Source organism: Muntiacus reevesi, chromosome 1 (assembly GCF_963930625.1).
Source record: "Muntiacus reevesi chromosome 1, mMunRee1.1, whole genome shotgun sequence".
NCBI classification, from domain to species: Eukaryota; Metazoa; Chordata; class Mammalia; order Artiodactyla; family Cervidae; genus Muntiacus; species Muntiacus reevesi.
The window spans coordinates 151,130,576-151,147,578 of record NC_089249.1 but is presented as its reverse complement, the minus strand read 5'-3'; the positions used below and the strand labels follow the sequence as shown (position 1 = coordinate 151,147,578).

The window sequence follows — 17,003 nt, the reverse complement described above, 5'->3', positions numbered from 1 at the left end:
CAAGGAAATGTTCCCATAAATATTTTCTCTTCTTTGAACTTGTATGTTGTTTAGTGTCCATATTTTTCATTTAGCCATTTGCATCAATCAATAAATTTAAAAAGTAATGCACTGATATCTGAAGGGTACCATGTTAGATGCTGCAGAGTCACAATGTATTACCAGTTGTTTTCATGTATAGTTATGTACTTGGTTAAGTTGTATACTGAAACAAAAACTTTTTTTTTGCAAAAGCTTTCTTATGACCTACATGTTGGCCATCACTGCTGTCTGATGAACCAAATTCCTACAAAATGCTGAAGGGAAAAATAAAACTGAAACAGATTGATACAAATTCCTTTAATAATGACAACTTCATGTTTAAATAAATATACTGTTAAAAAATAGTGCATGGGTATATTATAATTACTAAGAAAGATTTGAGACTGCTACTCCCTCTGCAGAAATGCTATGCACAGATGCAAAATGATCAAAGGCTGATACAATAATGAATCTCAAGTAAGTAATGTGGCCATCACGTGCCTGTAAGGGAAAAAATAAATATAGATGATATAGCAATTCTAGTTAACTGCTAAACAAGCAGTAAGCAGATGAAAGGGTTTGCTACAAATAGTCTAAGTATATAATGATTTATAAGATATAATGTTCAGAAGAGAAGCCAGCCACATATAACAATATGGCTATTCGATTATTTAACAGCCAAACACCAGCCTTGGTTTTAGGAAGAATGCAGGTGGAGCTAAAAACTGCACTGTACAATTCTGATTAACTTTTTTTTTTTTTCAAAATCTCTACTTTTATTGCCTAATTAGATTTTATTTCCATCTGGACAGCTTACTTTTTATTGGTGCGTGACGATATGATTTGTTTTTTGTTTTTCCTTCTGAACCTGGATGAAAAGAAAACTCAGTTCTGGGAGGGACTGTCAGATAAGGGTACAGAATATGGTGAAATGGTGCTCAGTATCCTCAAAAAAATCAGCAAAATCAATCCTAGAAGATCCCTTATTTGCCCTCTTGCTAGTTAATAAATAGACTGCTGGGGAAAGGGAGGAATAGATTCAAGGGCAAAGAAGGGTCCAGGTGGGATGAGGAAAGCAGGGACAGGTGTGTCTACCCCACTCTCTCCTGCTCTCACTTACACCTATCCTCTAATTAAAGTAGTAGTAGACTTTACTGCTACTGCTACTGCTAAGTCACTTCAGTCATGTCTGACTCTGTGCAACCCCATCCCTGGGATTCTCCAGGCAAGAACACTGGAGTGGGTTGCCATTTCCTTCTCCAATGCATAAAAGTGAAAGTGAAGTCGCTCAGTCGTGTCTGACTCTTCGAGACCCCATGGACTGCAGCCTACCAGGCTCCTCCATCCATGGGATTTTCCAGGCAAGAGTACTGGAGTGGGGTGCCATTGCCTTCTCCGCTGATTAACTTTTTAAGTATTTTTCTAAAGTATTTTTCATGATAAAAGATTTCATTTGTTGGATGATGCCTCAGAATACACTACCCTAAAACATTATTATACTTTTACATTTATATATTTTCTCTGAAAAGCAATTTGGCAATATATATAAGAAGCTATAAATATGTCTATACCCATGGAGCCAGTATTTCCATTTCTTGAAATTTAATTTTAGAAAATAACTAAAAAAGTGAACACCATGATAGCAGGAACAGGCATAAGATGTCCCCTATAGTAGTAGTTATAATGACAGAAGGAGGAAAAAAGGAAATCAGTTAACCTCTCTCTGAATACATTTAATTTTTAAATCATAATTTTAAAGCATTTGATATAACATTAAATTTTAAAAAGTACAAAGTTTTTCATGTACACTATTGTAACTATGTAATACATTTGGTTGACAATTAGAAGAAAATAAGTATGGCAAAGGCTATTGTGACAGGGTGCCAAAACGATGGGTGATTTGCTGCCTTCCATTCTCCCTTCATTGTTGTTTAGTTGCTGTCATATCCAACTCTTTTATTGACCCCCATGGACTATAGCCCACCAGGCTCCTCTGTCCATGGGATTTCCCAGGCAAGAATACTCCAGTGGGTTGCCATTTCCTTCTCCAGGGGATCTTCCTGACCCAGGGATCGAATCTGCCTTTCCTGCATTGCAGGTGCACTCTTGACCACTGAGCCCCCAGGGAAGGCTCCATTCCCCCTCACTCTCTCCCAAAGTTCTATGACACCGCCACCCTCCCTGGCACACAAAGCCTCCTTAGCAGAGGCTCACTAACCATATCAATTAAACAATATGGAGAAAAATAGCAAGATAAAATTCAATCTAATCAATCATTCTTCTGTTCCCTACTGGCCTCCTCGGGCTTCTTAGCTGGTGCTAGTGGTAAAGAACCCAAGTGCCATGCAAGCAGACGTAAGAGACACAGGTTTGATCCCTGGATCAGGAAGATCCCCTGGAGGAGGGCATAGCAACCCACTCTAGTATTCTTGCCTAGAAAATCCCCATGGACCGCGGAGCCTGGCAGGGTCTACAGTCCATGGGGTTGCACAGAGTTGGACGTGGCTGAAGTGACTTAACATGCATGCACGGCCTCCCCAGTCACTGGGCACAACTGGCTGGTAGAGAAGATAATTAATAGGACTCAAAAACTACAGACTCTTCTGAAACACTGATTTCGTAGCAGCTGCCAGTAAATTGTGAAGAATGAAACTTAATGGACAAGGTACCTCTTTAACCCTTATCTGGAGAAACCTTAATAAGCACTACCACCTTAAAAACATTCTCAGTTGTTTCACTGTTTGTGTTTGTCTAAAATCAGGGCCTGACAAGCTAGGGACAGAGGAACTCGTGATGAGGCAGCAGCTTTCCCGTCAGCGGCCATTCATTTCACTTGACAAGCAAAGCCTAGTGGAATGCTGTCAGAAAATGCTGGTTCCCTTTTCACCTCATCTCTCTTTGGCTTATTTGTTGCTGATCCTATGGTCCAGTTCCCTTATCTGAATCTCCCTGTCCCTTCATGCTTAAATTAACATCCAATTTTGGCATCTCGACCTATTTTGATTCCTATTCCACAAGGACTACAGAATCAAATGAAAGAAAGGAAAGCAAATAAATACTTCAAAATAAATGAACAAACAAAACAAAAACAAGTGAATTCTGTTTTATCTTGGCTGTCATCCTGTCTATGACAGAAAAGAGCCTAACTTATGAAAGCTATGTTTTAGATCATAATATTACTGAGAATAACTGCCTCTGTTGGTTGGCTAGACACAAAACCTACAATATTATGAGCGTATTTAGTAATTTTATGACTATGGAGATAGGTTTAAAATTTAAATACATTGTGCTGGCTAAAGATAATGTATATATTTTCAAAGTATACTTACTTACCAAAATTTCTTCATTTTGAAGCTGCCCCTCTGTATGTATCAGATCTAAAACACAAATTTAACAGAATTGAGGTAGGGCTCAAACTGCATCAGGATATACAGGATATACTAAAATTTATTTTCAGCAAAACGTGATATCTGATAAAATTGTAGTTAGACCAGATATACCAGTGTTTTGGTATTTAAAATCCAATATAAGAATAGAGACATTTGATTAAAAAAAGACATAAAAGCTAAACTATTTATGAGCTATAAAATATCTCAGTGAGTATAAATAAAAGTAAACATAAACTATAGTAAAGGAATATCAAGTGAAGAATTAATAAAATATGAAAGTCCTTTTTAAGGATCAAGTTACGAACAGTAACTGCAGGCCTGAAAGGCTGTCTCACCATTCTCATGGGAGCTGATGAGGGCTCAGTTTCTCACAACGAAGTGTCACTATGATGCTGAGTTATGCCACCCATGAATTGATCTTTTCTGGTACCCAGCTTCAGAAAACCTTTACTATTACTAGTGTAATTTTAGGACAGATTAACTTATTTGGTCATGAGTTAATCATATCAAACATTCTTTTGGAAACATGAAATCTTTCATTGAAATAATAATATTCACATTATTGCTATGTGGCAGCCTGGATGGGAGGGCAGTTTGGGGGAGAAGGGATGCATGTGTATGTATAGCTGAGTCCCTTCTCTGTTCACTTGAAACTATCACAATGTTGTTAACCAGCTATACCCCAATAAAAAATAAAAAGTTTTAAAAAAGAAATTAACAACTTAAAAAAAATAACATTGACATTATTTAGAAATTAATTTTACTTATATCAAAATGTGAAAAGTGAAAGTTGCTCAGTTGTGTCCGACTCTTTGCGACCCCATGGACTATACAGTCCATGGAATTCTCCAGGCTAGAATACTGGAGTGGGTAGCCTTTCCCTTCTCCAGGGGATCTTCCCAACTCAAGGATTGAACTCAGGTCTCCTGCATTGCCGGTGAATTCTTTACCAGCTGAGCCACCAGGGAAGTCCAAGAATACTAGAGTGGGTAGCCCATCCCTTCTCCAGTGGATCTTCCCAACCCAGGAATTGAACCAGGGACTCCTGCATTGCAGGTGGATTCTTTACCAGCTGAGCTACCAGGGAAGCTCCAATACCAAAATAGTGTACATAAAGAGACACAGATGTCTAGAACAGACTTTTGGACTCTATGGGAGAAGGCGAGGGTGGGATGACCTGAGAGAACAGCCATCGAAACATGTATATTATCAATTGTGAAACAGAGCACCAGTCCAGGTTGGATGCATGAGACAAGTGCTCGGGACTGATACACTGAGATGACCCAGAGGTTCAGGGTGGGGAACACATGTAAATCCATGGCTGATTCATGTCAATGTATGGCAAAAACCACAACAATATTGTAAAGTAATTAGCCTCCAGCTAATAAAAATAAATGGAAAAAAAGAATAGTGTACATAATTTTAAAAGGCAGACAGTACAAAAAGGGAAGTCTCTGGGAAGTAAGATTATGGATGACTTTCTTTCTGTTTCCTAACCTTTCTCTGAGGTAATGCAAAATAGCAATCCCTGGCTTGACCCCTTTTCCTCCAATCCTGCTCCCCAGAGGTAACTGTTTTCAATGATTTAAATTATTTTTCCTGGAATTATAATGTTTCATGCTCCTTTTCTTGATTTATCCATTTTTTACTGACTTTATATTATAGTAGGTGAAAATTTATGTCTCTTGGACCAGTATTCTCTTCCTTCTCTTCCTACAAATTTCCTTCCTGCCATCCTCTCAATTTTGAAATCAATACTTGATGGCTACACTATTGTCTATATGTTATTTACTGCTGAAATAAGTAATAAATTATGACACATTTTCTTTCTTATACAATTCCTCCTCCACTAGAAATTAGTAACTTCTTTCATTTGCTTAGTTTTCCTTTTAATTATGAAAAATTGAAAAACTCAAACATACATAAAAAAGACAGGATATCACTCTTATATACCCATTGTTTTGAATTTACAATGATTAACATTTCACCATACTTGATTTATCTAATTATTTTTGCTAAGGTATTTTAAAGAAAATCTGAGACATCATGATATTTCACCTTTAAATATTTGACTATCCATCTCTAAAGAGGAATATTTTCTTGTGTAACTACAATGCCACTATGATACGACAATTTAAAAATGCTTTAATATCATATACCTAGTATATATTCAAAGGTCCCCATACGTGCCTGCTCAGTCACTCAGTTGTTTCCGATACTTTGTGACCCCATGGACTGTAGCCTGCCAGGCTTCTCTGTCTATGGAATTTTCCAAGCAAGAATACTGGAGTGGGTTGCTATTTCCTACCCCATCAAAGGTCCCCATTGTCCCCCTAAATGTCTTTTTATGGTTGGTTTATTCAAATCAGAATTAAGCCTCTTTTAATCTTGAACTTCTTTGTCTCCCACACAGACGTTTCCCCGCCCCCCCCTCCCCCCCCCACACCATTGACTTATTGAAGAGACCAAGTCAGTTGTATCATAAAATGTCCCACATTTTCTCATATTGCCTCCTTGGGATTTCATTTGCTTTCTACCTTCTTTTCCTACAGATGGAGTTAGAGCTAAAGACCTGATTATACTTAGGTCTTTAACATATGTCTGGTGATCTGGGGCTATCTTTTGTTATTTATGAATAGATCACTGGAAAATAGTACATGAGCCAGACTCAATGACTACCAGATTTCCCTAGGGTGACCAGGAATGAACTAGTCTTTCTCTGTGTCCACAGATCTTTTGGGACCATTCAGTTTCTCCAAAGATGAATCCTCCAATCTCCTGGCTGGGGCTGTATTTCTGGTCGCTGGGCAGACCATAGGACGGAGGCTAGAGTTCCCACTATTCATTATATAGGTTTCCACTTCAATCCCCTGTTTTCCACTCCATGTCTCACTCATTCTCTTTACTATGACTGGTCTCCCTGAGTTCTGAGCCTCAGCATTGAAAGTTCCTAGTCACCCCTTGGGGGTAGTTTGTGGGAGGAAGGTACCTAAAGTCTTTTACACTTGGTAAATAGATGTTCCACCAATCACTTTTCTTGTCCATGCCTCATTCAAACTTTCCATGGTACCTTTGCCTTCAAGTTTCTGGGATTCTACTGGATAAACTTCCTTGTCAGATACTTCGGTTATAATCTACTCAATTCTGCTACTCCTCCAACTGCTTCCTTTCTTCCAAAATATATATTGACCTCTCACGTCTGTTTTGAATTCCTGGTTCTCTGCTTGTTTTTATTTTTTGCCCTTGTAGGTTTATGACTCATTTTACTCCTTTATTATTATTTTCATGGTATTCTGGGAAGGAACAGATAGACACATGAAGGCAACATGCTGTCTTTTATGAGAGGCTACCAATTCTGCCAATAATATTTAAATAATACCATTATCAGGAAGGAAGGAAAGATTAAAAACTAATATTTATTGCTTGTCTACCATATGCCAGACTCTGTGTTCACAAAAACTTTAAACGGTGATATCATCTCTATTTTTCAGATAAGGATTCTGAAACTCAGAAAAATTAAGTAACATGTTAACAATTACATAACCAGGAAGTGAAGAAGCAACTTAATATTCAAATTTGGGTTTTTCTAGGTTTGTCTAAATATGTCATAAGAATCATTCAGGCCATCTTTTCTCACCAAAATGAAGCGCAATTGGAAATGTAAAGCACAATTCTCTACCCCCTCATGATCAAAATAATGCTGGTGAAACAAGCACATACCTCTTTCAATCCATTGCTCAAAATCAACTGGCTCTTTAGAAGTACTCTTTTCAATCCTCAAGGTCCGCACTGACATTGTAAATAAATGAAAATAAAGTGTTAATTATCTACTTAATTCTATGTTGCTGTCCCTTGATTTCTTTTTCCCTCTAAGACTGGCAAACGTTAGTGGGAATGCACAAAGTACTGGGGTCAGGAAAATCACTCACCATTTTTCCATAAATCCCTATGGCAAAGTAGTCTGGGTAACTGTTACCTTACAAGTGTTTGCAAGCATATAACACAAAGCTAACAGAGCCTTTTTGAGTTTGGTACCATCTGGTTTGTTTTTGTTTGTTTGTTTTTGGTACACTAGTAAATAATACTATTAGTGGTCTTGATCATAAAACTTTATGCAGAAACTACTAGAAGTCAGACATATTCATTCACTCTTGACTTCAACCTTAGGAGAAAGGTATTATCAACCTGCTTTACCGATGAGAAAAAAGGCCTAAAGAAATCAGACAACTTCGAGAAGTCAAGCAAAATGTTCAATGATACAGAGCTAGGAAGTACCAGCACTAGAATTCAAAGTTTAGGTTCAGAGCCTTCACAATTAATGAGAGAAGAGAGAATGCAGTCATCTTCCTTCTGCATTGGTTTTTTTTTCTCCTTTACCCCTAAACCAGTTCCCTTCACTCCAAATCGATTCTTCTCTGTTCTGCACCCTGAGGGAGGATCCCTGGGAACTGAACCTCCTGGACTTACTTTCCCACTGCCTACTGATTGGATTTGGCCAACTGGAAGGACTGGGAGGAAACTGAAGGGCAGGAGGGAACTGAGATCAGGTTGTGTTTTCTCTATTCCCTTTCTGCTTCAGTGTCCTGTCTTTGGCAGTGGTTATGCTCCTCTGGTTACAGCTCCTATTAGGCAGGCCTTTTTGTACAGGCTCCAGTTCTCCTTGGGCTCCAGCAAATACTATTTCCTTCCTTTGGCCCAGGGAGGTAATGGCTTACTGCTATAGCCAGTTTCTGGGTGTCTCACCATCCCTAGCTTGTTCCCTTAACCCAGGCCATAATTCTGTAAGTGGTCTCATCAATAATGTTTCTTCATTTGAGCCACCTGGGATGTATCCAATTTCCTACCATAATTTTGTCTGATTTTGTTTGTCCTTAAACAAACATAAGACAGGATTAGGATGATGTTCTAGTGGAAGATACTATTCCTAAATCCCTCAGAAAATGGCCACATTAATAAAAGAATCAAAGTTACCAAATGCAAATAATCAGGGTTGTCAGATTTTCAGAAAGAATTTGACAGAGAACCTCTAGCCAAAAGAATCTGGAATAAAGATGTGAAGAAACCTAGCGTTTTGGCAAGCTGGCTTCTTAAATTCATCACAGCGTCTTTTGCCAAAGGCTTTCATGTAGTAAATTGCATGGAAATTATTATGTGCGTTGGAAGGGTTTCAAATTTGCAGTTTCAGAGAAGCTAACTATGCTTAAGACAGTTAACCCATACTCTCCACCCATCAACCCCAGCAATAAAACTGGATTCCAAGCTGTAAAAATAATCAGTGTTTTGCCAAAAGTTTACATATGTGCATTCTGCCTATGGAAAAATTGAAAGATGAAAATTAATGAAATGAAATGAAAATATCATGCTTACCAAAGTAACTCTGGATTACAAGCTTTTCAATCCTCACATGTTTGTGAAAGCATATAATGAACTCTTGGGGAAACATTCCTGTGGTGGTCCAAAAAGTTTCTGGATTTCTATTGTTAATTTTAAAGAAAAAGAGAAAAGAACAGCCAAATGTTTAGAAATCCTTAATCACAAATTCAAGTGAATAAATACTAAGAAAATAAACCACCACTGGATTCTTACACTCCCTTCCTATTTATTCTGCCTCTAATCTCTCCCCAATTTTAACAATTCTTTACAACACCAGATACATTCTTTAAAACATGGAATTGATGTCACTCTTCTTTAAAATCTTACAGTGATCCCTTATTGCCTATAAATCTAAACTCCTTAGTATGGCATTTAATGACCCTGTACAATCTGGTCCCATCATTAAGTATACTGTCCCCCATCATGATATCATCTCTCATTACTGTAGTCACATTGGACCAATTAAAATTCTGCAAACACGTCATGCAGACTCATGCCTCTGTGCCTTAGTTCATGAGGTTCTCTTGACCTAAAAAGCCTTTCTTCCCTTGCAAAAGTTTATTCACATTTTGGTCACATCTCTCTAAGCCCACCAAATCACAATCACTTTCTCCCTCCTTTGCACTCACCTCATAAACAGCATCCAGTTTATACTAGCATTTTTTTCATGTATTTTTATTACTCCAGCTATGCCTTCTTTAAGTCCAGTTACTTTCTCTTACCTTTACATCCCCAGCAACTATCACAATGGCTGACCAACAGTAGATACACAATAGATGCTTGTTGAAAAAAATATTAAAACATGCACTCAAGTGTTAGTTATATAATATAAAAAATTATACACACATACACACACACTTATAGTATTGACTATATAAATAATCATTTCTTTAATTATATAAGGTTTTTTATTTCTTTGGAGGTAAAATTTACCTACAGTGAAATTTCTCTTAAATGATCAATTCAATGAGTTTTGATAAATGTATATGCTTATATAATGAATACATCAAGGTAACTAATAGTCTAATCAAGATAAAGAACACTTCCATTACTCTAGACGTATCCTTTCTCTTTCTCTCCAGACAATCCCTACCTCCCTTAGGCAACCACTGCTCTGAGTCTTATTACCATAGACTATGCTATAATTTATTTTTTGTTTGATTTCAAAAAATATACTTATTTATCTTTGGCTGCACTGAGTCTTTGTTGCTGTGCAGGGGCTTTCTCTAGCTGCACTGTCTGGGTTTCTCATTGCAGTGGCTTCTCCTGTTGCAGATCATGGGCTCTAGGGTGTGTGGGCTCAGCAGTTGCGGCTCGCAGGCTCCAGAGTGCAAGCTCAGGTGTGGTGCATGGGCTTAGCTGCCCCATGGCCTATGGGTTCTTCCTGGACCAGGGACTGAACCAGGGTCCCCTGCACTGCAAGGTGGATTCTTAACCACTGGACCATCAGGGAAGCCGCCTGCTTGATATTTTTGTTGAATGTTTGAATTGTTTTCAGTTTTTTACCATTATGAATAGAACTTCTATAAACATTCTTACACAGGTGTTTTTGTGGAAATGTTTTAATTTCTCTTGGATAATTATGAGGAGTAGAATTGCTGAGTCATAAGGTAGAGGTATATTTAATTTTATAAGAAAATGTCAGACTTCCCAAGTGGCTGTGCCATTTTACATTCCTAACAGAAATGTAAAGGAATCCTAGTTGTTCCACATTCCTGCCAACATTCTGTTGTCAGGCTTCTTAGCTATTTTAGTGGATGTGAAATGATGTCTGACTATGGTATTAATTTGCATTTTCCTGATGACAAATGATGCTAAGCCTGTTTTCATCTGCTTTCTGGTCATTCGTACAGTTTCTTTTGTGAAGTGTCCACTAAGTATTTTCTCATTTTTTAAAAAGTTCTTCCATTTTAGAGGGTGGGACAAATGGACAGAGTAGAGAGTTGGACAATAAAAAAGGCTGAGCACCAAAGAATTGATACCTCTGAACTGTGGTGCTGGAGAAGACTCTTTGAGAGTCCCTTGGACAGCAAGGAGATCAAACCAGTCCATCCTAAAGGAAATCAATCCTGAATATTCACTGGAGGATTGATGCTGAAGCTGAAGCTCCAATACTTCGGTAACCTGATGCAAAGAGCCAACTCAGTGGAAAAGACCCTGATGCTGAGAAAGGTTGAAAGCAGGAGAAGAAGGGGACGACAGAGAATGAGATGGTTGGCTGGCATCACCTACTCAATGGACATCAGTAAGAGCAAACTCCAGGTAATGGTGAAAGAGAGGGAAGCCTGGCGTGCTATAGTTCATGTGGGTGCAAAAAGTTGGATGTGACTTAACAAGAAGCAGCATCATGGAAAGATAAACACTATGAGATGTAAAACAGATAGCCAGTGGAAATTTTCTGTATGACTCAAGGAGCTCAAACTGGTGACAACCTAGAGGGTTGGGATGGGGTGGGAGGTGGGAGAAAGATCCAACAGGGAGTGGAAATATGTACACCTATGGCTGATTCATGTTGACGTATGGCAGAAATCAACAATATTGTAAAGCAATTATCCTCCAATTAAAAATAAATAAATTTAAATGTTCTTTCCACTTTTACTACATATTTGTAGGAGTCCTTTGTCAGACATATGTATTGTGAGCATTTCCTCCCAGTCTTCCGTTTGCCTTTTCATTTTCTTATTTGTGTTTTTCAATGAGTAGTAGTCTTATTTTTGGTGAGGTACAGTTTCATTACCCTTTTATACTTATAATTTTTGTGTCTTTATTAAGAAATCTTTGCCTACCTCATTGTCACAGAAGTACTTTCTTATGTTTTCTTTTACAAGCTTAAATATTTTAGCTTTGAATTTAGTTCTATGATCCATATAGAATTTTTGTGTTTAGTATGAGGTAGGGGGTTGAGGTTTATTTTTATCCACATGTTTATTCAGTTGTTCCAGCACCACATGTTAAAAGACTCTTTTTCCTATTAAATTACCTTAGGTCTTATTCTAAAGTTAAAGGACTAGTTATAGGTGTATGTATTTCTGCCCCTCCATTTTATTCCACTGATCTATTTCTGTATCCTTAGCCTTTTGTTGAAAATTAATTGACTTTACATGTATGGATCTATCCTGGGCCCTCTAGTCTGTTGCACTGATCTATATAGATCTATCTTTACTAAAATGCCATACTGTTTTGATTACTGTGTATTTATCCTGAAATCAGATAATTTAAGGACTACAGCTTTCTTCTTTTTCAAGATGTGACAAGACTACTTTTTCAAGATTAGTTTGCACTTCCATATACATTACTACAAGAACAAACAACAGTCCTTTTAGGGAGAAACTGCCATTGTAACAATATTGAGTTTTCCAATCATGAATGTAATGTATCTTTTTTTGTTGTTGTTGTATATCTTTTAATTTATTTAGTTCTTTAATTTCTCTCAGCAATGTTTTACAGTTTTGAGTGTAAAGGTCTTGAGTGTCTTATTAAATTTATTCTTAACTATTTCATGTCTATATAACTGCTAATATAAATGAAATTTTTAAAAATTTCACTGTCTAAATGTTTCCCGCTAGTATATGGTAATACAATTGATTTTTTGTGTATTAACTTTGCTAAATTCACTTACTAGCTCTAGCAGATATTTGTAGATTCCTTAGGGTTATGTAAATTCATATAGTATGTGAACAAAGACAATTTTTTTCTTTAAGTAGTCAACAGCTCCTGTTTTATAAACACACACACACACACCCCTGGAGAAATTGAAACTCAAATAAATATTATGAATAGTTAAAAAGGTTACTTCGTTACAAGATATGCATAAAGAGGGCTTATTCCAAAACTTATTTTCCTTGTTGCCATCAAGAATAGGAACACTCTTTGGGGATATACTATAAGGGTGCATTTTGATCATTATCCTCATTATAATATACATACTAATTTTCTTTTAAAATTTTTATTTAATTTTAAAGATTGCTTTCCATTTACAGTTATTACAAAATATTGGCTATATTACCCATGTTGTACAATATATCCTTGAGCTTATTTTATATCCAATAGTTTGCCCCTCTCTCCTCTCCCTACTGGTAAACACTAGTTTGTATCTGTGAGTTTGCTTCTCTTTTTGTTATATTCACTAGTTCACTAAGTTTTTAGGTTCCACATATAAGTAATATCATACTGTACTGAACAAAAACAATTTTGCTTTCTTTTCAGTCTTTATGATTTCTATGTCTTTTCTTGCCTTACTGCATTGGCCAAGACTTACAGGACAATATTGAATAGAAATGGTGAGAACATCCTTGACTTGTTTCTAATCTTAGGGAGGAAGCATTTTTTGATATTGAATACAGTTGATTTATAGTATTATATTAGTTTCAGGTATACAGCATAGTGATTCAATATTTTTACATATTATACTCCATGTTAGGCTATTACAAAATAATGGTTATATTTCCCTGTGCTATACAAAATACTCTTGTTGCTAATCTATTTTATATGTAGTAGTTTGTATCTCTTAATCTCATACTCCTATCATGCCCCTCCCTGATTCCCTCTCTCCACTTAAATCCACCAGTTTGTTTTCTGTATCTGTGAGTCTATTTCTGTTTTGTTATATACACTCATTTGTTTTATTAGGAAAGCACTTATTATTTCCCCATTAAGTTGAAAATTTTTAGTAGATGCCTTTATCAGACTGAGAAAGTTCCCTTTTCTTTTTAATTTTTTGAGAATTGTTATCATGTTTGGATGCTGAAATCTAATGACTTTCTGGAATGACCATATGATTTTTTTCTCTCTTGCTCTGGCAATACGGTAAATTACAGCCAATCTGTACTCTTATGATAATATGGTGAATAGGCCAATCTTGCATTCTTATGATAAACTCCATTAATTCACTGAATTCAATTTATAATGGTATTATATCTATGTTTATAAAGGATTTTTTTGGGGGATACTGTGTTTTAATTGTCCTTTCTTGTAATGTCTTTGTAAGGTTTTGGGATGAGGGTTATGTTATTCTCATAAAACAATTTTGAAAATGTTTCTCCTCCTCTGCTTTTGGAAGAATTTGTGGAAGATTGGTACTATTTTCTCTAAATATTTTATATAATTTAATTTCTATAATTGATATAAGCTATTCAGATTTTAAAATTTCATCTTATGTCATTTTTATAGCTGGAGTTTTTCAAAGAATCTGTCCATTTCATCTAAGTTGTCAAGCTTATTAACCTAAATTTGTTCTTGATATTGACTTACTATTCTTTTAGAATCGCTAATGATTATTTCAATTCTGATACTGATAATTTACATTTTTCTCTTTATTTTAGTCAGTCTTGCTAGAGGTTTATATCTTTTATTAATCTTTTCACATAATGAACTTCTGGCTTTGATAATTTTTTCTAGTTGTCTATTTTCTATTTCATTGATTTCTGCTCTTATCTTTGTTATTTTTGTCTTCTACTTTCTTTTGGTATCATTTGCTCTGTTACCTAGGTTCCTAAGGTAGAAGTTACTGGCTTTTAAAACATTCTCTGTTTTAAGTATTTATGCTATTACCTTCCTTTAATGCATTGATTTAGCTACATCCCACAAACGTGGCTATACATACATTTTTCATTATCATTCAGTTATAAATATTTTCTAATATCCCTTGTGATTTCTTCTTTGACACATTGGTTCTTCTGAAGTGCCATATTTGATTTCTAAGTTTTGGGTGTCTCTAGATGCCTGTTATTTATTTCTAATTTAATTACATAATGGTCAGAGAACATATTCTTTTCCTTCCCAGCTTAACTGAGATATAATTGACACGTAACATTATGTCACCTTAAGGTGTACAAACACTGTGTGTGAAAGTCGCTCAGTCGTGTCTGACTCTTTGTAACCCCATAGACTACACAGTCCATGGAATCCTCTAGGCCAGAATACTGGAGTGGGTAGCCTATCCCTTCTTCAGGGGATCTTCCCAGACCTGGGATCGAACCCAGGTCTCCTGCATTGCAGGACCATTCTTTACCAGCTGAACCACAAGGGAAGCCCAAACAAACACTATGACTTGATATAACACATATACTGCAAAATGATTACCCAATAAAGCTAGTTAACACATACATCACCTCACATAACTACCATTTTGGGGGAGAACATATTCTTTAAGATTTCGGTCTTTTGAAATTTATCAAGATTTATTTAACGGCCCAGTTCATTTCAGTGAAAGTTCAATATACATGTATCATTGATGATTGTAATGTTCTATAATGCAAAAGTCAAGGTAACCAATAATGTTATGTGAATCATTTAATTTTTACTAATTTTTTTGTCTAGTTGCTCTTTCATTCCTGAAAGGTGTTAAAATCTCCAACACCTTGACTGTGAATCCAAAGACCATATATGTATTATTCCATTGACATGAAATGTCTGTATAAGCAAGTCTATAGGGACAAATGGAGAAGGACATGGCAACCCACTCCAGTGTTCTTGCCTGGAGAATCCCAGGGACAGGGGAGCCTGGTGGGCTGCTGCCTATGGGGTCGCACAGAGTCGGACACGACTGAAGCGACTTAGCAGCAGCAGCAGCATAGGGACAAAAGTTAGATTAGTGATTGCCTAGGGCTGGTAGGGAGAGGGGGTGGTTGTGAAGGGGTATGAGGTTTTCTTTTGGGATGCTGAAATGTTCTAAACTGGATTGTGCAGATGGCTGCATAATTCTGAATATGTTGGAAGCTGTTGAATTGTATATCCTAAATGGGTGAATTTTATGGTATGAGAATAATACATCAATAAAGCTATTACAAAAAAGAAAAGAATAGAATCAGGGTCTTCTAACTCACAATTCTTGATTTTTTTTATACTATGTTTAATATTTTATGATTTATTTTTATTTACATTTAAATGGTTTAAAATTTTATTCATTTAAGTAAATTAAATAATTTTTACTTGCCCTATGCTTTCCCTTGGGTGCTTTTCATGAACATGATCAATATAATAATACCAAAGATATACAGAGATGCACTTGGTTTTTAAAATAACATATAACTGAATTGCCATAATTAAGTATAATAACATCTTTAAAATAGTAGTTTCCTTTAAAATAAGGCCTTATGGCTACTGACTGTTCAACATCTATTATCTCTATGTGATAATAAGAAAAAAGTCATGGGATTTTTTTCACAATTCTGAGTCAGGGAAAGTGTTATTAGCTCCATTTTTCACACCAGGAAACTGAGGCTTAAAGAATAACATATATTCTTAGTCCAAAGTAACACACACAGTTCACTTACTCAGGAATTTTAACTGCAAATCCACCATTCTACATTATGCCAAAGGAACCAATTCTCTCTCCTACTTTTTTGGAACTCATTCGTTTCTTGTGTAGAATTTTTCTCCTTTTCATTGACATGTTAAATACCAAGGGTCAAAAATAGAGTCAAGAGGAAGTAGAAATATAATCACTTTTAAAAACTTTCTGGGGAAATTAAGAATTGGGGACATTGTCCATTAGGGGCAAATTTATAGTATTGTTTTCTCCAAATAACTCTATGGTTACTTTCATTTAGATAAATCAACTTATGAGCAGGTAATAAAATTTACTATCTACCATATAAAGTCTATCTGGATTTGTTGGAAATGGATATGAATTAAGTCTCTGATATGCTCTGTTCATATATCAGGTTAATAACTACTTTATTCCATATAGTTTTCTATCAGTTTAGTTCAGTTGCTCAGTTGTGTCCGACTCTTTGTTACCCCATGGACGGCTGCATGGTAGGCTTCCCTGTCCATCACCAAGTCCTGCAGCTTGCTCAAACTCAAGTCTATCAGGTTGGTGATGCCATCCAACCATCTCATTCTCTGTCGCCCCCTTCTCCTCCTGCCCTCAGTCATTCCCAGCATCAGGGTCTTTTCAAATGAGTCAGCTCTTCGCATCAGGTGGCCAAAATATTAGTTTCAGCCTCAACATCAGTCCTTCCAATGAATATTCAGCCTCGACATCAGTCCTTCCAATGAATATTCAACACCACAGTTCAAAAGGATCAATTCTTCCATGCTCAGCTTTCTTTATGGTCCCACTCTCACATCCATACATAACTACTGGAAAGACCATAGCTTTGACTAGACAGACCTTTGTCAGCAAAGTAATGTCTCTGCTTTTTAATATGCTGTCTAGGTTTGTCATAGCTTTTCTTCCAAGGAGCAAGTGTCTTTTAATTTTATGGCTTCAGTCAC

At 36.4% G+C, this 17,003-nt stretch overlaps 1 protein-coding gene across 7 annotated transcripts in view; it reads right to left on the bottom strand.

The window, feature by feature from the left end:
• Nucleotides 1-324: 324 nt before the first annotated feature.
• The window catches only part of IFT25 (intraflagellar transport 25), a 30,988-nt gene continuing 14,309 nt past the window's right edge, over nucleotides 325-17,003 (bottom strand). For all 7 annotated transcript variants that reach the window (XM_065912650.1, XM_065912593.1, XM_065912602.1 and 4 more), the window contains 4 exons: nucleotides 8,778-8,884; nucleotides 7,131-7,199; nucleotides 3,355-3,398; nucleotides 325-522 (listed from right to left, as the gene is read on the bottom strand). In XM_065912650.1, the coding sequence (XP_065768722.1) occupies nucleotides 409-522; nucleotides 3,355-3,398; nucleotides 7,131-7,199; nucleotides 8,778-8,853 (303 nt within the window). In that variant the 5' untranslated portion in view covers nucleotides 8,854-8,884 and the 3' untranslated portion in view covers nucleotides 325-408. The remainder of the gene's footprint in view (nucleotides 523-3,354; nucleotides 3,399-7,130; nucleotides 7,200-8,777; nucleotides 8,885-17,003) is intronic.